Source organism: Rhincodon typus, chromosome 9 (genome assembly GCF_021869965.1).
Source record: "Rhincodon typus isolate 14 chromosome 9, sRhiTyp1.1, whole genome shotgun sequence".
NCBI classification, from domain to species: Eukaryota; Metazoa; Chordata; class Chondrichthyes; order Orectolobiformes; family Rhincodontidae; genus Rhincodon; species Rhincodon typus.
Genome location: NC_063340.1, coordinates 43506547 through 43532800, shown reverse-complemented (window position 1 = coordinate 43532800; position 26254 = coordinate 43506547). Strand labels below are relative to the sequence as shown.

At 45.5% G+C, this 26254-nt stretch overlaps 1 protein-coding gene across 3 annotated transcripts in view; it reads left to right on the top strand.

Annotated features, from left to right (window-relative positions):
• The window catches only part of LOC109916955 (echinoderm microtubule-associated protein-like 6), a 252063-nt gene that overhangs the window by 186955 nt on the left and 38854 nt on the right, over positions 1-26254 (top strand). Inside the window, exons 15-17 of one of the 3 annotated variants that reach the window (XR_007262962.1) lie at positions 4809-4997; positions 9119-9291; positions 18634-20762. Coding sequence is in view for 1 of the 3 variants with exons in the window: in XM_048601482.1 (XP_048457439.1) it covers positions 4809-4997; positions 9119-9291 (362 nt within the window). In the remaining 2 variants the exon portion in view is untranslated. Of the gene's footprint in view, positions 1-4808; positions 4998-9118; positions 9292-18633; positions 23328-26254 lie in introns of all 3 variants that reach the window. The other 2 variants (XR_007262961.1, XM_048601482.1) reach the window with 2 other exon arrangements.

Sequence of the window (26254 nt, the reverse complement as noted above, 5' to 3'; positions counted from 1 at the left end):
CACTCCTCTCCTTACTGATCTTTTTTGGTTTCTGATCAAGTAACAGCTTGATTTTATAATCTTTTTTAATCAAATTCCTCCCTGGTTTTCTTCTCTCCATCTCTGTAATTTCCAGCCCACAAAACTCTCCGAAATATCTACACATAAATTCGGGTCTCTTGAGCATCCTGATATTAATCCCTTTACTGCTAGTGGCTATGCATTCAATTGACAATTCCCTAAACTCTGATATTCTCTCCCTGGACCTCTTCACCTTGCTTTCCTCTTTTATGACACTCTTTAAAACATATATCTTTGGCCATGTATTTAATCACCTGACCGAATGTCATGTTATGTGGCTTGGTATTGTATTTTGCTATATATTGGCCGGTGAAGCACCTTGAGATGCTTTATTATGTTGAGAGTGATATTTAATTAGAAGTTGTTTTTGAGATTAGGAAGCTGAACATCTGTCCATATGCCTCTGACATAGGTATTACCTCCTACAACTTTGATTTCACTGTTATCCCCCACTGTACTGCTGTTCTTTATACTGACCTCCTGCAGGTCCCTGCACGGCAGGCTCCTCATTCAAGATCTATTCTAAGGCAGCCATTGCACCAGCCACTCATTCTGACCTTAAATTTCAATACCTCTAAAATGTACAAATCTCAAAGCAGATAGTACAGTATCATTGGTAATCCATTTTAGATTCCTATATTCTAATCTGAAAACACTACTATTATTTCATGTTTTTGAAAATCAGGTTGTAATTTCTCAGTATGTTACAAAATGCAGTCAATGATGTAACAAGCTTTTTGAGGAAGTTCTCAAAAAGATTGATGAGGGCAGAGCAGTAGACGTTATTTACATGGACTTTAGTAAAGCCTTTGACAAGTAAAGTTAGGTCACATGGGATTCAGGGTGAGCTTGCCAATTGGATACATAATTGGTTTAACAGTAGGAGACAAGCTGGTGGCGGAGGGTTGCTTTTCGGACTGATGGCCTGTCACCAGCAGTGTTCAACAGGAATCAGTTGAGTCCCCTTTCTTTGTCATTTATATAAATGATTAGGATGAGAATGTAGAAGGCATGGTTAACATGTTTTCAGATGACATCAAAACTGGTGGTATAGTAGATAGTGAAGAAGGTTTTCTAACATTACAAAGGGATCTGGATTAAATGGGTCAATGTGCTGAAAAATGGCAGATGGAGTTCAATCTGGATAATTGTGCAATATTACATTTTGATACAACAAACAGGGGCAGGATTTATACAAATAATGGCAGGGCCTTGGGTAGTCTAGAACAGAGAGACCTAGGGTTCAGGTACGTAACTCTTTGAAATTTATGTCACAAATAGACAGAATGGTTAAAAAAGCATTTAGCATCCTTGCCTTCATTGCTCAGTCCTTTGAGTATAGGAGTTGGGAAGTCATGTTGAAGTTGTACAGGACATTTGTGAGGCCTCTTCTGGAATACTGTGTCCTGTTCTGTCGTCTAATTATAGGAAGGATATTATTAAGCTAGAGAGAGTTCAGAAGAGATTTTCCAGGATGTTGCCGAGTATGTAATGTTTAAGTTATAAAGAAAGGCTGAGTAGAGTCATAGAGTAATACAGCATGGAAACAGGCCCTTCAGCCCAAAATGGTCCCCGCTGACCTTGGTACCCATTCAGCTAGTTCCAATTGCCTGCATTTGTTCCATATCCCTCTAAATCCTTCCCATCCATGTACCTATCCAAATGTTTTTAAATGTTGCTATTGTACCTGCCTCAACCACTTTCTCTGGCAGTCCATTCCATGTACGCACCACTCTCTGCGTGAAGAAGTTGCCCCTCAGGTCCTTCTTAAATCTTTCCCCTCTCACCTTAAACCTATGCCCTCTAGTTTTCAATTCCCCATCCCTGGGAAAAAGACTATATGCATTTATCCTATTTTTCCCCTCATGGTTTTAAATACCTCTATAAGTCACCCCTCAATCTCCTACGTTCCAAGGAATAAAGTCCTATCCTGGCCAAACTGTCCCTATAACTCAGGCCTACTTGTCCTGACAACATCCTCGTAAATCTTCTTTGCACACTTTCTAGTTTAACTACGTTTTTCCTGTAACAGGGTGACCAAAACTGTACACAATCCTCCAAGTGCGGCCTCAATAACAACTTATACAACTGTAACATAATGTCCCAACTCCTATACTCAGTGCCTCAACAGATGACAGCCAGCATGCCAAATGCCTTCTTCACCACCCTGTCTACCTGTGACACTGTCTTCAACAAACTATATCCTTGTACTCTTAGGTCCCTCTGTTCCACAACACTCCTCAGGACCTTACCATTTACTGTAGAAGTCCTACCTTGGCTTGACTTTCCAAAATACAACACCTCACACTTATCTGTGTTGAATTGCATTTGCAAATCCTCAGCCCACTTCCCCAACTGATCAAGATCCCTCTGTAATTTTTAATAACCTTCCTCACTATCAATGGTACCTCCTAATTTTGTATCAATTGCAAACTTACTAATCATGCCTTGTAAATTCACATCCAGACCATTTATGTAAATAACAAATAACAAAGATCCCAGCACCGATCCCCTGTGGCACTCCACTAGTCACAGGCTTCCAGTCCAAGAAACAACCTTCAACCATCACCCTCTGCTTCCTACCATCAAGCCAGTTTTGAACTCAATTAGCTAGCTTTCCCTGGATTCCATGCGACCTAACCTCCGTGACTAGCCTGCTGTGCGGGACCTTGTCAAATGCCTTACTAAAGTCCATATAGACAACATTCACTGCCCTGCCCTCATCTCTCCTCTTGGTTACCTCTTCGAAAAACATGACTTCCCGCGGACAAATCCATGCTGACTATCCCTAATCAGATCTTGACTATCCAAATGTTGGTTGATCCTGTCCCTCTCCAAAAACTTGCCTACCACTCATGTCAGACTCGCTGGCCTGTTGTTCACTGGCTTGTCTTTGCTGCCTTTCTTAAACAATGGAACATTGTTAGCCACCCTCTAGTCTTCCAGGACTTTACCGGTGGCTAAAGGTGAAGCAAAAATCTCTGCAAGGTCTTCTGCAATTTCTTCCCTAGCCTCCCACAACGTCCGAGGGTGGACTTGATCAGGCCCAGGGGATTTATCCACCTTAATGCAATCTAAGGCTGCACACACCTCCTCTCTGGTAATATGGATGCAATCCAAAACATCCCCACTTGTTTCCCTTATTTCCTTAGCATCCATGATTCTCTCTTCAGTAACACTGCGGAGAAATATTCATCAAAAATCTCCCCCATCTCCTGTGGCTCCACACATAGACGGCCTTACTAATCTTTAAGGGGACCTATTCTCTCCCCAGCCACTCTTTTACTCTTAATATAGCTATAGAACCTCTTGGGATTATCTTTAACCTTATGTGCCAGATCCATCTCATACCCTCTTTTTGCTCTTCTGATTTCCCTCTTAAATGTGCTCCTACACTTTTTATAGTCATCAAGGGATTCATTTGAGCCCAATAGCTTAAACCCAATGTACGCCTTCTTCTTTTTCCTGACCAGAGCCTAAATATCCCTCGTCAGCCAGGGATCCCTAAATCCCTAAATCTGTCAGCTTTTCCCTTCGCCCTAACAAGGACATACTATCCCTGGACTCTTGATATTGCACTTTTAAAAGCCTCCTGTTTGCCAGTTGTTCCTTTTCCTTCAGACAGACTCACTCCATCGACCACTGCTGGATCCTGCCCAGTGGCCCTAAAATTGACCCTGCTCCTGTTTAGCACCTTAACCTGTGGACCTGTCCAATCTTTTTCCATAACTATGTTAAAACTAAGAGAGTTGTGGTCACTGGACCCAAAGTGCTCTCCAACAGACACTTCAGTCACTTGCCTGACCTCGTTTCCTAACAGGAGGTCCAGTGTTGCAGCCTCCTGAGTAGGGCCCTCTACATGTTATAGGCTGGGACTTTTTTCACTGGAGTGTAGGAGGTTGAGAGGTGAACCTTATAGAGGTTTACAAAATCATGGGAGATATGGATAGGGTTATTGGCAGGTGTGTTTTCCATAGGATAGGGGATTTCAAGACTAGGGGGCATATTTTTCAGGTGAGAGGGGAGAGATTTAAAAAAGACATGGGGCAATTTTTTTACACAAAGGGTTGTTCATGTGTGGAATAAACTTCCAGAGGAAGTGGTGGATGTGGGCACAGTTACAACATTTAAAAGACACTTAGATAAGTTCATAAATAGGAAAGGTTTGGAGGGATATGGGCCAGGAGCATGCCAGTGGGATTAATTTAGTTTGGGATTACGTTCGGCATGGACTGGTTGGACTGAAGGGTCTGTTTCCGTTAGGATGACTCTATGAACGTAAAGTTTCCATAAAACAATTGTATTGATGTTTCAAAATTCTCTGTAATAATCTAATTTCTGCACACACATGAGCAGTATGTTTTTTCTAAGATAGGTACATTTCAATACTGATAATATCTGGAAAAGAGAACACTCCTTTGCTTTTGTCAACAGCTATCACCTTTACAGACTGTCAGTTCAACTCAAGTTGCAGAAAGTTTTCTGCTGCAACAATTTACATTTGCCTAAGTCTAAACAGAGCAGCACTGACTAGACTGGAGTTAAGGATACCTTAAAATGTAATGCATCTGCCATTTATTTATTGCTTAGCTAAGATGAAAAAGAAAACTCACTTTTAATAAAAACAAAACTTCACCACATGCAATAATATTTTATTTGTGTTTTATTTCAGGTTTTCAGGGGTTTTGTAACTATCTCCTTACATCTTACCTTGCTTTCTACCTAATAAACATTATTGTTGATTACAGGGAAAAATACTTGTTGGAACTAAAGATGGTGAGATAATTGAAGTTGGAGAAAAAAATGCAGCATCAAATTGCCTAATTGATGCGCACATGGAAGGAGAAATTTGGGGTCTGGCCACACATCCCTCTAAAGACCACTTGATTTCAGCAAGTGATGATGGCACTATAAGAATCTGGGATCTGGCTGATAAAGTAAGTAGGGAAGGATGAAAAATGGGACATTTCTAAAATTTTCTGCCTTCAAAAGAGAAATGCTGAGCAGGTCGGGCAACATTTGCAGAGAGAGAAATGAAATTAATATATCAGGATCAATGGCATTTCATTCGAACTGGAAACAGAAATCTTACAGGTTGTAAACAAGTAAAGAAGCAGGAAAAAGAGGTCAGGGAATGACGAAAGGGAAGATCTGTAATAGGGTGGAAGGCCGGATAGATTAAATCTATGATGGGGCAAGGCAAAAGAGGATGGTAATTCAACAAGTTAAGAAACAAAAAATGTGAGTCCAAAGTAAATAGAAATGGGAATAGCAGAATCATTACCAATCACTGATATCTGGAAAAATTAAAGGAATGATTTTGATCTGAAGTTGTTCAGCCTCGTATTAAGTTCAGAAGACTGCAAGGCACCTAAACAAAAGATGAGATCTTACATTGCGTTTCAAAGGAACAGTGTAGGAGCTGAGAACAGAAAGTTCAGAATGGGAATGCATCGAAGAATTAAAATGATAGGTGATTGGAAGCTTGTGTCGTACTTGTGGTCTAAATAAAGGCACTCACTCATTGTGAGCAGAATGCAGTGTACTAAATTGAACCTGTATAAAGTGCCTGGGGCCCTGGATGGTATGGAGAGAGAAGATAAAAGGATTGGAATTACTCTCTGCACTTTCACGGGAAAGCATCGTGAGAAAGGGAATGGATGGTGATTGAAGAAGGAACCATGATGTTATTGAAGGAAAGATCCATTGAATGTGGATATAAGATGTAGGTATTGGTGAATATAAGTTGAGGATGTGTCAAGTCCTATTGTGATTCTGGAAGGAGGATGAAGTGGTAATAGCAGAAGTACAGAAAATGAAATGCTTAAGGTCAATAAGTCTATTATTGTCTCAGGAGGGACATCCTAGTTTGGGGAGAAAAAGAGGAAGGCATATCAGAAATACTGCATTGGAAATAGGCATCATAAAAACAGATGCAACAGTAGCTAAGAAGCTGGGAGAATGAAATAGAGTTCATGGGAGGATGGGAGGAAATGTAATCAAGGTAGCTGTGGGAGACTGTGGGTTTAAAGTCAATATTGGTCAATAATATCCCCCAGAATGCTAATAAAGAGGTTGAGGACTGGCAAGGATGAGGCAGAGATGGACCACATGATGGTGAGGGAAAGGTGGAAATTGATTAAATTTTCCAGTTCAGGGTGAGAGCAGACTTTGTAATCTTTGTCCAAATCAGGATGTATATAAATTGAAAGATATCTTGAAGGTGCCAGTGTTCTCAAGCACTTGCTGGCCCTTCTTTGTGAATGATAAAGACAGTAGGTTTGGGGATGCTTTTAAGAAATCCTTTGATAATTATTGTAGAGCAAAGCCCAATGCAGCCTCAAATTGCCAATGGAGAGAGTCAATTTTTAAGCTGGTGAATCAGATGCTAATAAAGTGAATATTATCCTGAATGATGTCAAGTTTCCATTCTGGCAGCTTCAGGCAAATGAATGGCCTGCTAGGCCACCTCATACGGTCAGTTATGACATGGCCACATTGGTATGGGACTGGAGTCACATCGAGGCTTGATCAGTTAAGAATGGCAGACTTCCTTTGAAAGAACCTAAGTTAACCATTTAGCTTTTTGTGATAGTTTCATGCTAAGTCATACTGATACAAGCTTTTTTTTAGATTTTCAGACTTTTAAAGAAATTAACTTAAAATTCTGAAACTGCTTTGGTAGAATTTGGATACATGTTTTCTGAATTTTTGAGACTTAACATGATATTTGCTCAGTATAAAATGAGTTTAATATATACATGTCTGATAATGGAATTTTGCCATAGGTGGAATGAACTTCGGAACTACTTCACAGAATTTGGTACAATTCTTTTTATGTTCTTTTAACCTCCACACTCCACAAAGAATCATATGTTTATCAGACTGTTTCTCATACAATACAAATTACAGAAAAAAAGTCTATTGAAAGTAAATATTGGCCAGTAGCGGTAATTCAGTAGAACAGATCTCACTTATTACTTTCAATTTGCAGTTTCTTAGTACAAATTTAACAATATCACAATATCTTGCTAGTGACCCAATCTGAACAAGTGACTGTAATACACACTTGTACACCAAGTCTATCTAAGCATTGCAAAACCTTACATTTCCATGTGAAATTCATTGAATCTGGCAGAACAGAAGACTGCCAATAACTACGCCTCTACCTGAGCGTAGAGCTGCTGGTCAACCATTCCCATCCCGAACAGAAATAATCCAGTTGACTATTCCCTACTGAGAAATGGCATTCCATTTTAGTTCTGATTAAGATCTGATTATTACTTTATATTTTATGGTTAAAATGGCATCTATCTCGTGCTGAACACAAGTTCTATTGTCTTAAATTGTTTTCTGGACAAGTAAGTAGTTTCAAAACATAAACAGAAAATGCTTAAAAATGTACAATGTATGAACTGTGGAATCAACTTTCACTACTACAAAACCAATAAAAGGCAAACAAGTATTTAGGTTTAAAATAGAAATTGCTGGAAAAGTTCAGCAGGTCTGGCAGCATCTGTGGAGAGAAATCAGAATTAGTGTTTCGGGTCAGGTGACCCTTCCTCAGAACTAATGGTAACTAGGAAAATGTCAGTTTGTATGCAAAAGGTAGACAGAGGGGAGGGGGTTAAGGAGTAAACGATGAATGGGAATAGAGCCTAAAGAGAGAGTTCAGCAATTGAACAGACAAAGGAGTATATAACAATCTGACTAGGAGGGTGAATAGCTAATAATGGGGACTGTTCGTGGCTAACAATGGGTTGGGTGTAATTGCAGACCATGTGATAACAAAGCTTGGTGTGTGGGGTTGTTGGGGTAAGGACATGGGAGAGCTCAAGCCCTAAAGTTATTGAACTCAATATTGAAATCAGAAGGCTGCAGGGACTCCAAGCGGAAAATGAGGTGCTGTTCATCCAGCTTACCCTGAGCTTTGCTGGAGCACTGCAGCAAGCCTGAGACAGAGATGTTCCCTAGCCAACGTCTCTGTCTCGGGCTTCCTGCAGTGCTCCAACAAAGCTCAGCGCAAGCGGAAAACAGCACCTCATTTTCTGCTTGAGTCCCTGCAGCCTTCCGGACTCAATATCAAGTTCAATCACTTTAGGGCTAGAGCTCTCCCATGTCCTTATCCCAAACCCCTACACGCCAGGCCTTCATATCACATAGTCTGCTATTACCCACAATCCATTGTAAGCCACTAACAGTCTCCATTAATATCTATTCACCCACCTAGCCAGATTGTTATATACTCCTTTGTCTGTCAAACTGCTCTTCTCTCTCTTTGGCCAGTATCCCCACCGATCGTTTACTCCTTACCATCTCCCCCATCCTGTCTTCTGCATATAAACCAACATTTTCCAAGCTTCCATCAGCTCTGAGGAGGGATCACTTGACCTGATACATTAACTCTAATTTCTCTCCACAGACGCTGCCAGACCTGCAGAGTTTTTCTCACAATTTCTATTTTTGTCTCTGGTTTACAGCATTCTCAGTTCTTTCCGTTTTTATTAAGTATTGAGGTCTCTTGTGGCACAGTGGTAGTGTTCTGACCTTTGAGTCAGAAGACATGGGTTCAAGTCTGACCTGGACAGGTTGATTTTAAAAAAAGAGTGGAGCGCAAATTCAGCAACTTCCATAATTTTTGATTAAAATGGAAGATTTTCAGAATAAAAGACATTGGAATTTTAACTGCATAACTTGGGGTGAAAGCTGAACAGAAAAAAGGGTAACTTCTTTTACACAGTTTTGTTTCTTTAAGGTCTCCCTGAGCCTTGCATTAAATTCATGTGAAACAGGCATGTAGCTTCCTGTAGTCAACTAGCATGACTCTACCAAAGACCACAATATATAAAATTCTGATCTTTCCTCTGATTTTCTTCTTAAATGAATGGCTGAGATAGGCAACTTAACATATTGGAAACAACCAAGGTAAGCTATTTGGAGTTCCAGTATCTGGCCCAGATTTGAAATTTCAATAATTGTGCAAATCTAAGGATGATACATGAGCTTTGTTATATTTTAAACTATTTTAAATTATGCTCCTGAATTTTCCCCAATATAGAAATTGCTAAACAAAGTGAACCTTGGTTATGGTGCAAAATGTGCTGCTTACAGTCCTGATGGAGAAATGGTTGCAATTGGAATGAAGAATGGAGAATTCATTATACTGCTGGTTAATTCTCTGAAAGTGTGGGGCAAAAAACGTGACCGGAGTGCTGCCATCAATGATACCAGGTACAATGTGCTGTTTTGGGGATCAATAAGTTATCACCAACCACAGTAGATTGTAGCATCCAGACTCCATGGATCATCTACTGGTCAGGATGGATTACAGAGAAACTGATTGCCCAAACAGTTGTGTTTCCACTCCTATTAAATGTGACACCAGACATCTCACTTCATGGTTCGAGAATCATTGGGAGCAATGACTGGAATCTTATCCTAGAGGGTAGCAAGTTCAGGATCTATTTGTTTCAGGAGCAGGTTTTAAATAGCCTTGGCTATTTAACACAGACTTAGCATTGGCATCCTGCATTTTTCTTTGCCAGCCATTCAAATAATTTAGGGAGGTGATGAATGCATTTGTCAAACAAAGGTTCCTTAGAAGGCTCAGGTTTTCATGGAGAAAATATCTAGTTAATGGGTAGCAGTCTCTAAGTATGTATTCTGACAGTAACATCAGGATTAATTAATGAAAAATCAGCATGAGTACAAACTTAAATTCCTGTTACACCTCATCGCCAGAATAGTGGCACAATAGGTAAATTCCTCTTTACTAACCTGGTGCAAAAACCTAGACAACGTTAAACATTTCAACATCTTCGTAAGGTTCTCACCATCACAGATGACAATCATCAACCAATTTCATTCACTCTGTGTGATATCACAGAACAGGCACCTAGTGCGGAAAAGATTCTGTCAAATCTAACTGTAATGCAGTGCTCCAGAATTAGTTGCAGATTTAGCTACATTGTACAGCTCCAATAATGTGAAAAAATATCCAGGTATTTGCTGACCAGAAAAAGCAGGATATATCCAAACCAGCAAATTGCCATCCTGTTAATATGTTTCAACCATCAGAAGTGATGGAGGGAATACTCAAAGGTGCTATCAAATGAAAAAAAAACTGCAAATGCTAGAAGTCAGAAATAAACAGAAAATGTTGAAAACTCAGCAGGTCTGGCAGCATCTGTGGAGAGAAAGCAGAGTTAACATTTCAGCTCCAGTGACTAGACTTCAGTTCTGTTCGAAACGTTATCAGAGGAAAAACGTATCCTTGCCTGAAGTTTTAATTGGCTCAAAGGAAAATAATTATGATTTTTGAAGTTCAGTCATCTTGAGTCCAGGATGTTTTACTTGAAGGCACAACTACCTTTAATTGTTTTATCAATGACTTCTTTCCATTGTTCTGACTATAGTGGAAAAATTTACTGATGATTGAATAGTGTTCAAACATATTCATAATTCCTCAGATAATGAAGCACCCAATGCAACACTTAGGCTTCGATCAAGAATAGCAAGTAACATTTGCATGACACCGTGCTAGTTCCAACAAGAGGGAGCCTAATCACTTCTGCTTGACAATCAGCAGCATTACCATTGCTAAGCCCCTCACCATCAACATTATGGGGTTTACTATTGACCAGGAACTTAATTGAATCAGCTAAATAAATAAGATAGCTACAAGAACAGGTTTGAGATTTGGTGATGTGCAGTGAGTGACTCTCTGCAGCTTTTTTAGCAGCTACAAGGCATAAATCAGAAGTGTAATGAAATATGTTCTACTTGCTTGTTTGTGTAGAACTGTAGCAATACTCAAAGCTCAACATCAGTTCGTTTGATTGGCACCTTATCCACCAGTTTTGGCATCATGGTTAACTGCCAGCTATGTCAAAAACTGTTTTGTTAAGCTTTCAAAGTTTCACATGGTTACAGATTGCCCCATGTGAATCAACCTATTCCCTGTCACAGTGTTGAAGGCAATCATGTGATATTCAATCACATGGTGCCTGTTCAAGTTATATCTTGGCACATGATGCTTTCAATATGATATTGTAGTTCACAATAATTAAATCCTCTGTAGTTGAGTATCTTCAGTAGCTATTTCATGCCAGCAAATGTCAGAAGATTCTAGAACCAGGAAAGCCCCTGCTAGTAGGCAAGGCAAGTAGGCAAACACAAAAAATAAATGTGTGAATTGTTAGCAATAATTCAAACTATGCCTTTCCACTTGTTTGCTAGCATCCGTTCCCAGGGGTTAATCTTTTTCCTGGATAAACACAGATTGCCTAGGAATGTTGGCAATGTAAACCTACTTTTGATCACTACTCACTAACTTGGAAACATGGAACAGCAGCCAGGATTCCTGCTCCATATCAATAACCAGTGAACACCTATTGGAAATTGAGTTCACGTTGAAAGGAAAGGGACTTGGGAGTCCTAGTCAGGACTCTGTTAAGGTTAACACATTGGTTCAGTTGGCAGTTAGGAAGGCAAGTGCAAGGTTAGCATTCATTTCAAGATGGCTAGAGTACAAAAGCAGAGATGTATTGCTGAGGCTGCATAAGGCTCTGGTCAGACCACATTTGGAATATTGTGAACAGTTTTGGGTCTCATGACTAAGGAAGAATGTGCATGCCTTGGAGGTGTCTACAAGAGGTTGTCAAGAATGATGCCAGGGATGAAAGAGTTTGTCATATGCGAAGCGGTTGAGGACTCTGGGCCTCTCTTCAGTGAGATTTAGAAGGATGAGGGAATAATCTCAGAATAGTGAGAGGCCTGGCTGGATTGGATATGGAGAAGATATGTCCACTAGTAAGAGAGACCAGGACCCCAGGGCATAGCCTCAGAGTGAAGGGATGACCTTTCAGAACAGAGATGAGAAAGGATTTCTTCACCCAGAGCGTGGTGAATCTGTCGAATTCGTTGCCACCGAAGACTCTGGAGGCCAAGTCATTGAGTGCCTTTAAGACAGAGATAGACATGTTCTTGATTAGTTAGAGGATCAAGGGTTACTGGCAGAAGGCAGGAGAATGGAGTTGAGAAATATATCGCCATGATCGAATGGTGGTGCAGACCCAATGGGCTGAACGGCCTAATTCTGCTCCTATATCTATCATCTTATGGTCTTATGATAAAGGACCAGAATCCAGAAGGGTCAACTAAAACAAAGAATGAAGTAACAGGGAAAGAGAGATGCAGAATAGGGCGCCCAAATTAGCAGCAGAACTTGCAAGGAACTCTATAATTCTCCTATTCTATCCAAGCCCTAATTCCAGCTCCAAGTCTTCAGTGTCTGTCATTTCCCAAACCTCGGACCCAACGTGCAACAATCCTATTGTCTAATCTCCCACTCTCCAGCTGAACATCTATCCACTTACCTGCAGTACCCCCTGTCTCTCTTCCAACCAAGTTATAATCTAAACCCTAAGTCTTTCTGTCTCTTCCATTGAATAAAACCCACCAATTCCCCAATTTTCAGTCCCAGTTCCTGCTTTTGCAGCCCACTAGTCTGCATCACTCTTCATGTATGCAGGATTCCCAAGTGCTCCTCAACCAGTCGATTCCATTCTGGAGATCCAAGCTGCCAGAATGGAATTCATTACTCACCAGTGCTCTTTAAGCTTGCGTGAGATGGGCCTCAGCAGGGACAACACAATCCAGCAGAAGGAAAGTTTGCAGGCCTGCTGCAGCAGTGGGAAACATGCAGGGCTCAGGTTATTCCTGTAAACTAGTAACCTTAATATGTTATTAAATAATACTATTATTGAAAATAATTGGATCTTGCAAGTTCAATTATTCATAAAAAGTGGTAGTAGATTTTTCAGAGTGATGTGATTAGTTCATCGAATAAGAGTATTAGCCAATTGTTTACATATACAGATGGCTTGGAAAGAAATCCCAGCAACAGAAAAAAAAATCTCTTGTCAATAGAAAATGAAGCTTAAGGACAAAAAGTGCACATGCGCAAGATTGTATGATACAACAGAGGTTATTATACAATGATCCAGTAAATTATAGTTCTAATATTATAAATTCCAGTACTATAACTGCAAGTAATCTGGGTAAAAGATGAACAGGCCTAATAAACTGAAAAAAGACAGGCGTTGTCTAGCAAATATAGTAGACTGTATTGCACTCAAAGAGATGAGCAGAGGTTGCAGAGTGGGAAAATATGATAAGTATAGAAAAGTGTTCAGTCCTTGAACTGAGATCAAGGCATTTATCTCCTTCATTCACAGGATTCAGGTCTCGCTTGCTAGGCTATCCCAAATTGTCCTTGTGATGGTGATGGTGAACTGGCTTCTTGAGCTGCTTCTGTTTATTGTAGTGTAAGTGCATGCACAGTGCTGTTAGGTAGGGACTTCTAAGATTTTGATCCAGTGACAGGAACAGCAGTATATTTCCAAGTCAGAATGATGTGTAGCTTGGAGGACAACTTGCAGGTCGTCATGTTCATATGCATCCACTGCTTCTGTCCTTCCACATCATTAAGATTGCAGGTTGAGAAGATCCTGTCTGAGGACCCTTAGTGAACTGTTGCAGTGTATTTTGTAGATGATACAGGCTAATGTACACACACTACGCAACTGTGCAGCGATTGTAGTGGGGGTGAATGTTGAAGGTATTTGATTGGGTACCTGAAATAACTGCACAGAGGCTGATATCCCATCATCAAGTCACCCTGTATTTACTTGTGCGTACGGTACACTGTCTGTGGCCAGCGAGCTTGGAGGCAATCCCCTGAATTGAGGAGATTCTAAATCTCCCAGTTACCTTTACTTCTGTTTCTATTTTTTGTGAGGAGATTCTAAATCCCCTGTTTGTACTTTTTTTTTTTGCAAAATCATAATTTTTTCACAAAATACAAGGAATTACTACGTTAAATCTCCTGGTTACATTGGTCAGCCAGGGCTTTCCTGATTGGCCCCCATTAACAACCCTAATCAAGGATCTCAGTCAACAAGATCCAGCTGGTTCCAATCACTAAGTTTAAGATGTAGGCCTGGTCTTTCTCTTGTAGTTTCTCTTGCGATGTTTTTGTCCCAGGTCCAGTTTTTCTGACACGGGCAGCGTATATGGGACCGTAGCCCAGCTCTTATGTCCAGAGCATCACAGGAGGTTTCCTCCTCTTCTCCCAGCAGTAACAGTATCAAGGCTGCATCCATCTCAGACTCTGAGATTTCCTCAACAAAAGATGGAATGGGGAAAACTTTGATTTCTGACAGGACTTCCAGCTGTTCTGAGCGGCCAAGTATGTTTTACTCCTGTCCTGCTTGCGAGGTAACAGCTTTCACGTGATCCAGGTGTTTGTTAAGGACTATATCACTGACCTGAACTTTGTAAGTCATGGGATCTTGCATTAACCTCACCTTGTACCCATACAGGGCCATTTCCATAGTTCTGGCGCCAAACTTCGTCCCCAGAATTAAAGTGTCTCTCTCGCTTAGAGGAGGCATGTGGTCAGCATTGGCGTTCATGCTGCTGTTTCACCATCCCCTCCCCCAAATATCAGGTTTAACCTGGTGCAGAGTTGTCTCCCAATCAGCAACTCTACTGGAGCTATCCCTGTTGTTGCGTGTGGGGTGGTTGTATAATTGAACAGGAACCGGAACAGTTTGGTATCATGTTACACTGTAGGCTGCTTCTTTAAGCCTGCTTTCAACATTTGAATCACTATTTCCGCTAGACTATTGGACAATGGATGGTATGGAGCTGTCCTTATGTGCCGAATGCCATTTGACTTTAGGAAATATTCAAATTCCCTGCTGGTAAATGATGTCCCATTGTCCGTAACCAGTACTTCCGGGAGTCTGTGTATCACAAAAGATGCTCATAGCTTCTCAATCATCATCCCTGAGTTTGCCAAACAAACTTTATGCACGTCCAACCACTTTGAATAGGCGTCCACAATAACCAGAAACATTGAGCCCATGAAAGGACCGGCCTAGTCGACGTGCAACTGAGTCCAGGGTCCACGAATGTGGGGGTGCTGTGATGGCAGTTGTTGTCCTTGTTGGAACTCTGGGCACTGCACCACCAAAGCAGTTATGTCAGCATCCAACCGTGGCCACCAGACGTAGCTTCTTGCTAGCATCTCCATCTTGGAAATCCCTAGAACACCCTGGTGGAGTTCGGCCAGTATCTGGAGGCAACCTTTACTCAGGACAATCACCCTTATTCCCCATAGTAATATGCCATCCTGTACGGTGATCTGGTCTCACCAGCTCCAGAAAGGTTTCAGTCCTGGTTGCGATGGCCCTTCTGCTTCCTCCATCACCACTAGCTGTTTTAGTTTTGCTAGGACAGGATCTTTTTGTGTCCGCAGTCGGATATCGTCAGTGGTGACCAGAAGGGTGTCCAGAAAGTTTAAAACTAAAATGGGTTGTTCAAGGGGAGGCACCACTGGTGGAGTATCTGCCAGCGGGAGGCAGCTCAGGGCATCTGCATTAGCCACTTGGCTTTCTAGACGGTGTTCTAACTTGTACCTGTACGTACCGAGAATAAGGGCCCCGTGCTGAATTTTACCAGAAGCTATTGGCGGCACTACCTTGTCTTCCTTCAGTAGCTCTAGCAGGAGTTTGTGATCGGTTACTATGACAAATTCCTGCCCATAAAGGTACTAGTGGAACTTCCTCACACCAAAGATGACCGCTAAATCTTCCTTCTCTATCTGGGCATATTTGTGTTCAGCATCAGCCAAAGTCTGAGAAGCATACGCTACGAGGCGTTCCTCTTCGTTGGGGTACCAGTGAGGCAGCATTGCCCTGATACGGGATGAGGAGGCATCACATGTGAGCACTGCATCTCACTTGGGATTGTAGTGGACCAACACCTTAGCTGAAGGTAGCTGCTTTTTCACTTCCCTAAAGGCTCCTTCTTGGCTACACAACCATTTCCAAGGCTGACCCTTTTTTGATAGCAGGTTTAAGCGTGTCAAGATGGAGGCCAGGTTACGTAGGAATTTTCCATCATAATTCACTAACCCAAGGAAATGTCTAAACTCTGGTACAGACTTGGGAACCGGGGCTCCTTTGATTGCCCTCACTTTATCTTCCTACAGGTGTAACCTGGTTTTGTCAAATCTGTAAGAAGTAGGTCACTTGGGGTGCCTGGAACCATCTAACATGTACGCTTGCTTGGAAAAAAATGTATAAGCACTGTCTAAGTTCTCCAAGTACTTTTTATTGGTCTTAACTGTTGTTAGTATGTCATCCAGATAAATGGCAACCTGGGGTAGCCCTTGTAAAGTGTTCTCCGTGATCCGCTGGAAAAGAGCTCTGGCTGACGATACCCGAAATGACAGTCTTGTATAAACTCTTACGGGTATTAATTGTAGTGTACTTCTGGGACTCCTCATCCAGTCGCAAATGCAGGTAGGTGTGGCTCATGTCCAGCCTCGTAAAACCACTACCGCCCCCCCAGCCAACTTTGTGTACAAGTCATCCATGCAAAGGATCGGATATTCATTCAGCTGCGAGCAGCAGTTTACTGTTTGCTTAAAATCCCCATAAAGGTGAACTGAGCTGTCAAGCTTCACAATCGGTATGACCGGTGCTGCCCATACTGCAAACTACACTGATTTGATGATTCCTTTGCTCTCCAGCCTGCTGATTTCTGCCTGTACTTTTGCCTGCAAGGCAAATGGCACTGGGTGGACCTTGCAAAATCTCAGAATTGCTTCCTGGTCAACATGTAACATGGCTTTGACCCTTTTGATAGTCCCAAGCCTTTCCTGAAATACTCCTGAGTATTTCACTAGGACTTCACCAAGGCAGCCATTTTCTAATTGAAAAATGTTGAGCCAGTCTAGGTGAATCTTTCTCAACCAATTCTGCCTCCATAGGCTTGAGCCTGAGCCTTTTACTACTATCAGTGGTAACTGCACCAACTGCTTCTCATAAGAGACCGGAACAGAAGTCTTAGCCTTAATCTGCAATCCTTGCGCATCTATGTTCTTAGTCTGGATGAGGTCTTGCACAAACTTAAGGGTTGGAATCCCAAGCGAATCTTGTGAAAGACATATTCTGCAACCATACACACAGCTGCGCCAGTATCGATCTCCATGGGAACTGAGTGATCATTTGAACAAACATTAATTTAATCGCTTCCAATTTGAATGTCGCTAAGCAATCTAATTGTTCCAACCTACATATAGGGGAACTTTCCAGGGTGTGCACTCTCCTGGGTACCAGCGTACGAGTTTTCTTACTCAAGTCAGGCCTTGTAGAACTTCTTTGCTGTCTTGAGTCTGCATACTGGCAGCAACTACAATGGCTTGCCAGCCCAGATCCTGAAGAACTTTCTAGCTGCTTAGCCGAGGTTTGGCTTTATTGTGGGGTTCTGCTGTGGGTTGGCCTAGGGTCCATCTGCTCAGGATATGCTTTGCGTGAGGCTCTGCAATTGCCTACACTCAAGTGGTGTTCCCCAAGCTCAGTCAGGCAGGTGAGGGAGTCCATGTCCATTGGGATGCCCTGTAGCTCCCATGCTCCACTTGCATTTTCTAATGACAAAGCCAGTTGTAGTGCCTGGTTGAAGTCCAGTTAAGCTTCAGCTACTAGGCGCTTCTGCCTGGTTACATCATTAATCTCACATATCAAACATTCTCTCAGCATCTCATTCAAAGTTAATCCAAAATCACATGCCTCTGCCAGTTGTCTCAACCTTCCCAAAAATCCCAGTACTGATTACCCTGGTTCTCTAACAGCCAAATAAAACCAATAGCGTCTTAGAATTAGGGGACGTTTGGGGCGTAATATTTCTTAACCAACTCCGTAAACTCTTGGAAGGTTTTAGTGTCTGGCACCTCTGGGAAAGTTAAGACTCTTATAACCAAAAATGCTGCAGATCCACAAGCTGTAAGAAGGTTTACTTGTTGCATTTCATCTACCCCAACATCATTTGCCTGGAAATAATATTGCATTCTTTCCGGATACTGAACCCAGTCTTCGACAGCAGAATTGAATGAGTCAGGCTTCCCAAATAAGGGCATGATGCTGGATATGCTTACCCCAACTCCAAGATGACTGTTGCCAGTGAATATTCTTTAGGCACGTACTGTTTTCCCCGGTAACCAATGAAATAACTGCACAGAGGCCGGTATCCCGTCACCAAGATACCCTTAATTTACTTGTGCACAGTAATCTGGCTTTGGCCAGCCAGCTCAGAGTCAGTCCTCTGAACTGAGGAGATTCTACATCTCCTGGTAATATAAATATATTTTTTATTTAATCCATTTTTCTAATCAACCTGTTCAGAGATGTTATTACACACCTGGGGAGCAGGTGGGACTTGTACCCCTGCCTCCCAGTCTAGGGGTGGTGACACTACCACTGAACCACTAGAGGGCCAATCTCCTGTTTTTTTTTAATTGAGCTTCTTCCGCCAAGTACACTGGCTGTGGCCAGCCACCTCAGAGTCAGTTCTCAAAACTGAGGAGATTCTAATCTCCTGATTATTCTTTTTTTCAGTAGTGCTTACATTTCCCCACAGCACCCGTGTTGCGTGTATGTAAGTGCAGGAGTCAGTAAAAACACAACGCGCAAGATAATTTTATTGAATATTTTCCACCAACAGGAAAAACACCCATGTGGCCAATGAACCAGTAACAAGCAAAGCTCAGAACCAGCAATGACTAACTGCAAAAAGTGAAGGGGAGGTTAGGGATCAAATCAAAATAGAGTTGGAGGGGTAAATAAAGCACTGCACACACCACGACGCCCACCTCTCCCTGAAGACATCGAGAGTGTTGGTGGACACCGCGTGCTCCCTCTACAAGGACACCAGGGCTCAAACGTAACCACGGAAGAGGGGCAGGCAGTCGGCCACAACAACCCCCTCCACAGCCCTCTGCCTGGATCTGTTAATGGCCAGCTTGTCCAGGTCTAGGAGCAGACACACGAGAAGATCCTCCGACCTGCCCGCTTCCCTCCACAATGGATGCCCGAAGATCAGGAGCGTGGGGCTGAAGTGCAACCAAAAACACAAAAGAAGGTTCTTAAGGTAACTGAAAAGGGAGTGCAAATGCCCACACCCAATGTACACATTGTCCACGGACTCCTCAGTGGTGCAAAACAAACCGTTGGGCTGGGCAGTTGCTTGGGACTGCTGCGTGCAACACCTTCCACCCCAGGTTCCCAAGGGAAAGAGAGAGGACTCCCACGTAAAGAGCCCTCTGCTAGGGATCTCCACCACCCAGTGGTAAATGGGCTCGCCAAGTCATGTCCGGGTGGTGGATGAAGGAGAAGAGGTGGATGGTGTGCAGCAGCAGTCTGTAGAGGGCCTGCTGTTTCACCCCTTCAAAATCCAAACTACGTATGTTCTGGAGGCAACACAGGCTCCCGGGCAAGGTACAGAATCTTGGGGCAAATGTGAAATTCTGTCTGAGCAAGGGTACGGACAGATGGGATTCCACCGCACACCAGAGCATCCTCCAACTGATGCACAGTGTCGGGTCTGAGCATCTCTGTCTTAAGGCGTTGGATGGCAGTGACCACAAGCTGGACATCTGCCACCACTCCGCATGCCAAACCTGCAAACCCTCATGGTCGATAAACAGGAGCTGCGTATAATTGTTGAGGTTACAGACCTGCTGGAAAAAATACGTCACCACGGCACATCACCTAGGAGGAGGCTCAATGTAAAGGTTATCGTTGCAAGGTTTGAAGGCAGAAAGTCACCACCTGGGTGCAGACGCACACCAGCAACTGATCACCCTCCTGTGCCATGACCCAGTGCATCTTTTTGTCCCAGAAGAAGTCAACCAACGTTTTCTGGATGTCAGTGACAAAACTAGGAGAAGAGACTAAAGGGACCATCTGGTACCACAACATGGAGGCCACCAGCTGGTTTATGATCAGCACTCAACTCCTGTAAGACGGCACTCAGAGCAGTCCTGTCCCATGGCCTAAGCAAGCCAAGACTTTGGACTCCAGCTCCTGCCAATCCGCCAGCCAGGATTCCTCAGCAGCGCTAAGGTAGACCCTCAGATAGAGGAGATGGGTGGTGCTCCAGCTGAACCCCTCCGGCAAGGAGTCCACCCACCACAGACCGACCACAAGTCTGGAACATTTAGCCCAGTTGATCCTGGCGGAAGACGCTGCCGAATACAATGCCTAGCACTTGCGCATCCTCCCCAGGTCAGCCATATCAGTGAACATGAGGAGCAAAAGACCACGCCCATGCACGGCCCACACAGAACCAGCCCCAACAACCTCCTCTGAGACAGGCACAGGAAAGGCTTTACGCACAGGGAATACAACTGGTTGGACAAGGGACAGCCCTGATGCACTCCTCTCCTGAAGTGAAGGGGCACTGTCAAGGACCCATTAAGTTTAACCAGACACTCTGTGGCAGTGTACAAAAGTCGGATCTGGGCAACGAACTGCATCTCAAACCCAAATACCTGCAGAGTCCTGAGCAAATACTCGTGATCGACCCTGTCAAACGCCTTCTCCTGATCAAGAGACAGGAAGGCACTTGACGGACCAGTCAGTTGACAAAAATGGAACAGGTCCTGAACCAGATGGACGATGTCATGAATGCTTCAACCCAGGACCATGTACAACTGGATCATGTGGTCCAGCACTGATGCCAAGCAAGAAGCCAACACCTGCACGTAGTCGCCCCCAAGGATGTCCCACAGTGTCCTGAAGAACTCCACAGTCAGCTGGCCCAGCCCTGGGGACTTGCCCCTTAAGAGCCAGGTGAGGGTGTTGGTCAGCTCCTCAAAAGTGACAGGAGCGCAAGCCTTCTGGCATCCTCCAGGCTGAACTGCAGCAGGTCCTCCCATAAAACTCTGTGAGCATCCTCCCTGGATGGATCCGGAGGGCATCAGGGCCCAGATTAACATCTAATACGCAGCTCTGTTCTCTCCGGATCCAAGACGAGAGGTCTGTCGTCAGCCAGCAGCACAAGGAGCTGCTGATGGGTGCCATGCCTTTATTCCAGCAAATAGAAGTAAAGGAAGCCACAGTGCAGGTCCTGGAGGAGCCGGATCCACGACCTCACATTTGCGCCCTGGGACCCAACGAGCTGCAGGTCTTGGAATGTGGCCTTCTTCTCCTTGTATTACCCCTGCAGGGCCAGGTCCACATCAGGCTGACCAAGACGTGTCTCCAGGTTGAGCACCTCCTTCTCCAACTCCTTGATCCTGGATTTCTGCCTTTTTGTCAACCCCTCGCTTACTCCTGACAGAAGACACTGATGTGAGCCTTTCCCAAGTCCCATCATAGTCTCAAGGAGGGGAAGCCCCTGTTTCCTTCTCCAGCCGGTCTGGAAATTATGAAATGAGTCTCAGAACCATTTGTCCTCCAGCAGCAGGCTGTTAAAATGCCAGTACGTGAACCCAAGCCGAGTACGAAACAAAAGGACCTCCGTCCACACCATGTGATGGTCTGTGCTCAGCACCTGCCACATGGAGGCCACCAGAACACAGGATGCATTAGCCTGTGAAATCTACAGGCAGACGATCCTCAATGCTCTGCCCTCAGACCTCATGAAGGTTAAGATGATGGAGTCAGGATGGAGATTTCGTCAGACATCCACCAGGTTGAAGGACTTGACCAAGTCCCCCAACCAACACCCCGATGCCAAACTAGACCAGGCACTACCATAGTCCCTGTTTTTGAGGATGCAGTTAAATTTCCCTCAGGGTCAATGTACTGGCCTTCGTTGATGGAGGCAAGATGAGCAGACACTTCTCCATAGAAGCATGTTTGCCTCAGCCTGACTGAGGGAGGGTAGACATTCACGAAGTGAAGCACCATGCCTCCCCAGCAAACAGCCTGGCACAGGCTCTTTGACCCTCAAGGTGTCTGGCTGAAAATGTGAGGCCAACATGATAGCCACCCCGCCAGATTTACAGGTGAGGTGATTCATGTAGACCCCTCCTTGCCACTCCAGGAGCTAGGTGGCTTCATCTTCCAGGGAGGTATGGGTTCCTTGCAGGAAGCACACTGCATACTTCCTGTCCTGAAGGACAGAGAAGTTCTGGAATTTGTGTTGTGACTCCCTCCTGCCATTGATGTTGAGGCTGGCTATGGTAGTCTTCATTGTCAGTAGTAGCATGTAGCCACCACTAGTGAAACTGTTAAAAACACCTACTCGGAGGATGGGGGAGGGACATACAAGTCCCTTGGCCTCCCCCTGAGTGCATCAGGGAACGCCCTGAACCGCCGCCGGTTGTTCTGAGCCAGCCCGGGCATGTGGCGAGCAGCCCAGGTGGACCAGAAGACCAGTCTAAAATCATCCCAGTGGTCAAGAGCCAACTAGACTGTATTGTGGTGACCATGAATACTCTTGATAAAGTCCCACAATTCCTCAGTGGGGATGAGGGGCAACTCAGTGGAGGGCGCTTGGAAGTCTAAACCTTTGCTGGATCCGGACTCCGCATTGTCCTCAATGGCCACCACCAAGCCTGAACCTCCTCTGGGTGGTCATCCTCAGTCACTAGCCCCACCCCAACGGTGAGAGTGGGGATTAGTCCAGCACCACCAGTGACACCACCCCCAGGGTCACCGGCAGGAACGTCTTCGATGCACTCCAGAGAGACCTGTTCTGGGTCTGGGTCGTTGGGCAGTGGAGGCTCGGGGCACCGCTCCTCTCCCGACACTGGGACGCCTGGTTCCTCAGGGAAAAAGGTGCTCCCCCATGGCCAGGGCACCCGAGAAAACAGTCTGGGAGGGAGGAGTGAGGAAAACAGCTTTCTCCTCACCACTGCCCGATGACCCAGTTGGATTTACAGTTATATTGTCAGCACCGTCGTTTGCGTGAAGTTTCGGTTCATTCCCGGCGGCTGGTGGAGCTGTGGCAGTGGGTGATCCGGCCACAACCCTCGGGGCACTGGATTGGTCAGGCTGCAGTATAGGAGGGGCAGGAGGCACCATGGCACACTCCTGGGGAAGGAACTGTGCCTTACCTGTGTTGTGGTGATGGCCTCCCCTCCCTCCCTGGTAGTCAAGGGGTTTTTAGGCCCTCCCCGCGGCCTCTCCACTCAATTGGCTGGCAGAGGATGGGAGTGTGGTTAGGGCAGTGAGAGCCAGATGCATCCCTTCCTGCCCTGCCCCAGCTGTCAGGTGACAGTGGGCATGGCAGGGGCCTAGCTTCCGGCCTTGAAACCGCGGTCACTGCCATTGCAGGCCAGAGGCGGGCAGCGGAGTCCCTGAGGTCTGGTGAGTTCGGGTGGAGGTCCGGTAATGTGGGCGATGTTGGGCCTGAAGTCCTTGAGGTCTGGTGTTGCAGAGCGATGGTTGGGCTTGGAGCCCCTGAAGGTCAGTAAGTCGGGGCAGGGGGTGTGTCAGGCGCAGGGCTGGGGATTGGGGTTCCTGTGCTGGGACAACACTGGTGCGGCCACAAGGACATTTTCACACCAGGGTGGGGCGGGCCGAGGTTCCGATTCTGTGGGGAGCCAATAGGGTAACTGCAACTAGGGTTGGGGGTGGGGGGTGGGTGCAGTAGGACGCATCCACGGGGCAGCCTCAAATATGTAGACTTTCTCTGCGCCTTCCTTCCAGCTGCACAGCCAACCCCTTCCCCACCAGAGGCCACGGTGATGACGACCTCCAGCTTAGGCCCCACTTGCGGGGGCCCTGGAGTTTCTTTGAGGGATGGGGGAGCAGATGCTACCGTGCCACCTTCCCGCCACTGGTGTAGGCTGGGTGGCTGTCAGGGTGGGGCAGTTCTTCTTTACGTGCCCCACTTCTCGGCAGAGGTGACACTGCATGCTGGCTGCTGTCCAGAAGTCATGGTAGGCCGTGCCCTCGTGGAGAACGGCGAAGTTGCCTTTGGTAACCTCCTCCTGGGCCAAGCAAATAATGACCTGGCGCCAGAAGGAGTAGATGTGTTTAAGGGCAGGCTCCTTCAGTCCAAGCAGGAGAAACGTAACACCTGACCGGATTTTCCCCAGTGATATTAGTTGGGCGAGGAGGAACTCAGTGCCAATGAAGGGTGGGACATTGGGCTGTAACCTCCAGGGGGTTGGCAGGCAAATATGTCCCACCTACAGACAGCCCCTTCTCCATGGCCAAGTGCTCCGCCTGATCGGACCAAAGGAAGAATATGGCCTTTCCGTACATCTTGGTTGCAGCAACAATGCCAGCCGTGGCCTTGCTGCAGGCCTCAATGGTCATAACCGGATGGGGGTAGGCTTTGACCCCTAGGCTCTTTGTAAGGAACCTGAAGGAGATTGAGGTCACAGCCGGGGCTGAAGCAGCCAGGCCCAAGGCTGCAGCTACCCCAGCATGGGTATGGCTAGGTTCTGCCATCTTGGGGCTAGCCATGTCACCAGGGGAGAGAGTGGGTGTTGGGGGGAAAGAGTAGTGCTGCCAGGCGCTAGAGGAAGTCAGCTCCTCCATGGGGCTTGAGCAACAGTCCTGGAGTGAGCAGGTCTCCGGCAGGAATGGCAGTGCACAGGCAGGAACAACAGTCCTTGGGTGGGGCCTGAGTCAGGGCCCAGGCAGCGGCAGCAGCAGCAGCAGTACAGGTGGAAGGCTCAGGCAGCAGTACAGGTGGAAGGCCCAGGCAGCAGTACAGGTGGAAGGCCCAGGCAGCAGCAGTAGCAGCAGAACTGGGTAGGCCCAGGCAGCAGCAGTAGTAGTGGTGGTGGTGGTAGTGGTAGTGGCTCAACACAGCCAAGAGAGACATTCTCTAGTCATAGAGTCATAGGGTCATACAGCACAGAAACAGAGCCTTCGGTCCAACTAGTCCATGCCAGTCATAATCCCAAACTAAACTAGTCCCACCAGCCTTCTCCTGGCCCATATCCCTCCAAACGTTTCCTATTCATATATCCATCCCACATCCACCACTTCATCAGGAAGTTCATTCCACACGGAAACCACCCTCTGTGTAAAAAATTTGCCTCATATGTCTTTTTAAAATCTCTCTCCTCTCACCTTAAAAATATACCCACAAGTCTTGAAATTCCCCATTTTAGGGAAAAGACAACTACCATCAACTCTATCAATACCTCTCATTATTTTATAAACTTCTTTCAGGTCACCTCTCAACCAGTGCAATGCTCCAGTGGAAAAAGTCCCAGCCTATCCAGTCTTTCCTTAGAACTCAAACCATCCATACCCAGTAACATCTTTTCTGAACCCTCTCCAGCTTGATAATATCCTTCCTATAACTGGGCAACCAGAATTGGACACAGTATTCCAGAAGAGGCCTCGCCAATGTTCTGTACAACTTCAACATAACATCCCAAGTCTTTTACTCAAGAGACTGAGCAATGAAGGCAAGCATGCCAAATGCCTTTTTGAGACAACCAGGTGCAGGGCTGGATGAACACAGCAGGCCAAGCAGCATCATAGGAGCAGAGACGCTGACGTTTCGGGCCTAGACCCTTCATCAGAAAAGGGGGAGGGGAAGGGGGTTCTGAAATAAATAGGGAGAGAGTGGGAGGCGGATAGAAGAGGGATAGAGGAGAGGATAGGTGGAGAGGAAACAAACAGGTCGAAGAGGCAGGGATGGAGCCAGTAAAGGTGAGTGTAGGTAAGGAGTTAGGAAGGGGATAGGTCAGTCCAGGGAGTACGGACAGGTCAAGGGGGCGGGATGAGGTTGGTCAGTAGGAGATGGAGGTGCAGCTTGAGGTGGGAGGAGGGGATAGGTGGGAGGAAGAACAGGTTAGGGAGGCAGGGACGAGCTGGACTGGTTTTGGGATGCGGTAGGGGGAGGGGAGATTTTGAAACTTGTGAAATCCACATTGATACCATTGGGCTGCAGGGTTCCCAAGCGGAATATGAGTTGCTGTTCCTGCAACCTTCGGGTGGCATCGTTGTGGCACTGCAGGAGGCCCAGGATGGACATGTCGTCTGAGGAATGGGAGGGGGAGTTGAAATGGTTCGCGACTGGGAGGTGCAGTTGTTTATTGCGAACCGAGCGTAGGTGTTCTGCAAAGTGGTCCCCGAGCCTCCGCTTGGTTTCCCCGATGTAGAGGAAGCCACACCGGGTACAGCGGATGCAGTATACCACATTAGCAGATGTGCAGGTGTGGATCTGCTTGATGTGGAAAGTCTTCTTGGGGCCTGGGATGGGGGTGAGGGAGGAGGTATGGGGGTAGGTGTAGCACTTCCTGCGGTTGCAGGGAAAAGTGCCAGGTGTGGTGGAGCTGGAGGGGAGTGTGGAGCGGACAAGGGAGTCACAGAGAAAGTTGTCCCTCCGGAAAGCAGATAAGGGTGGGGAGGGAAAGATGTCT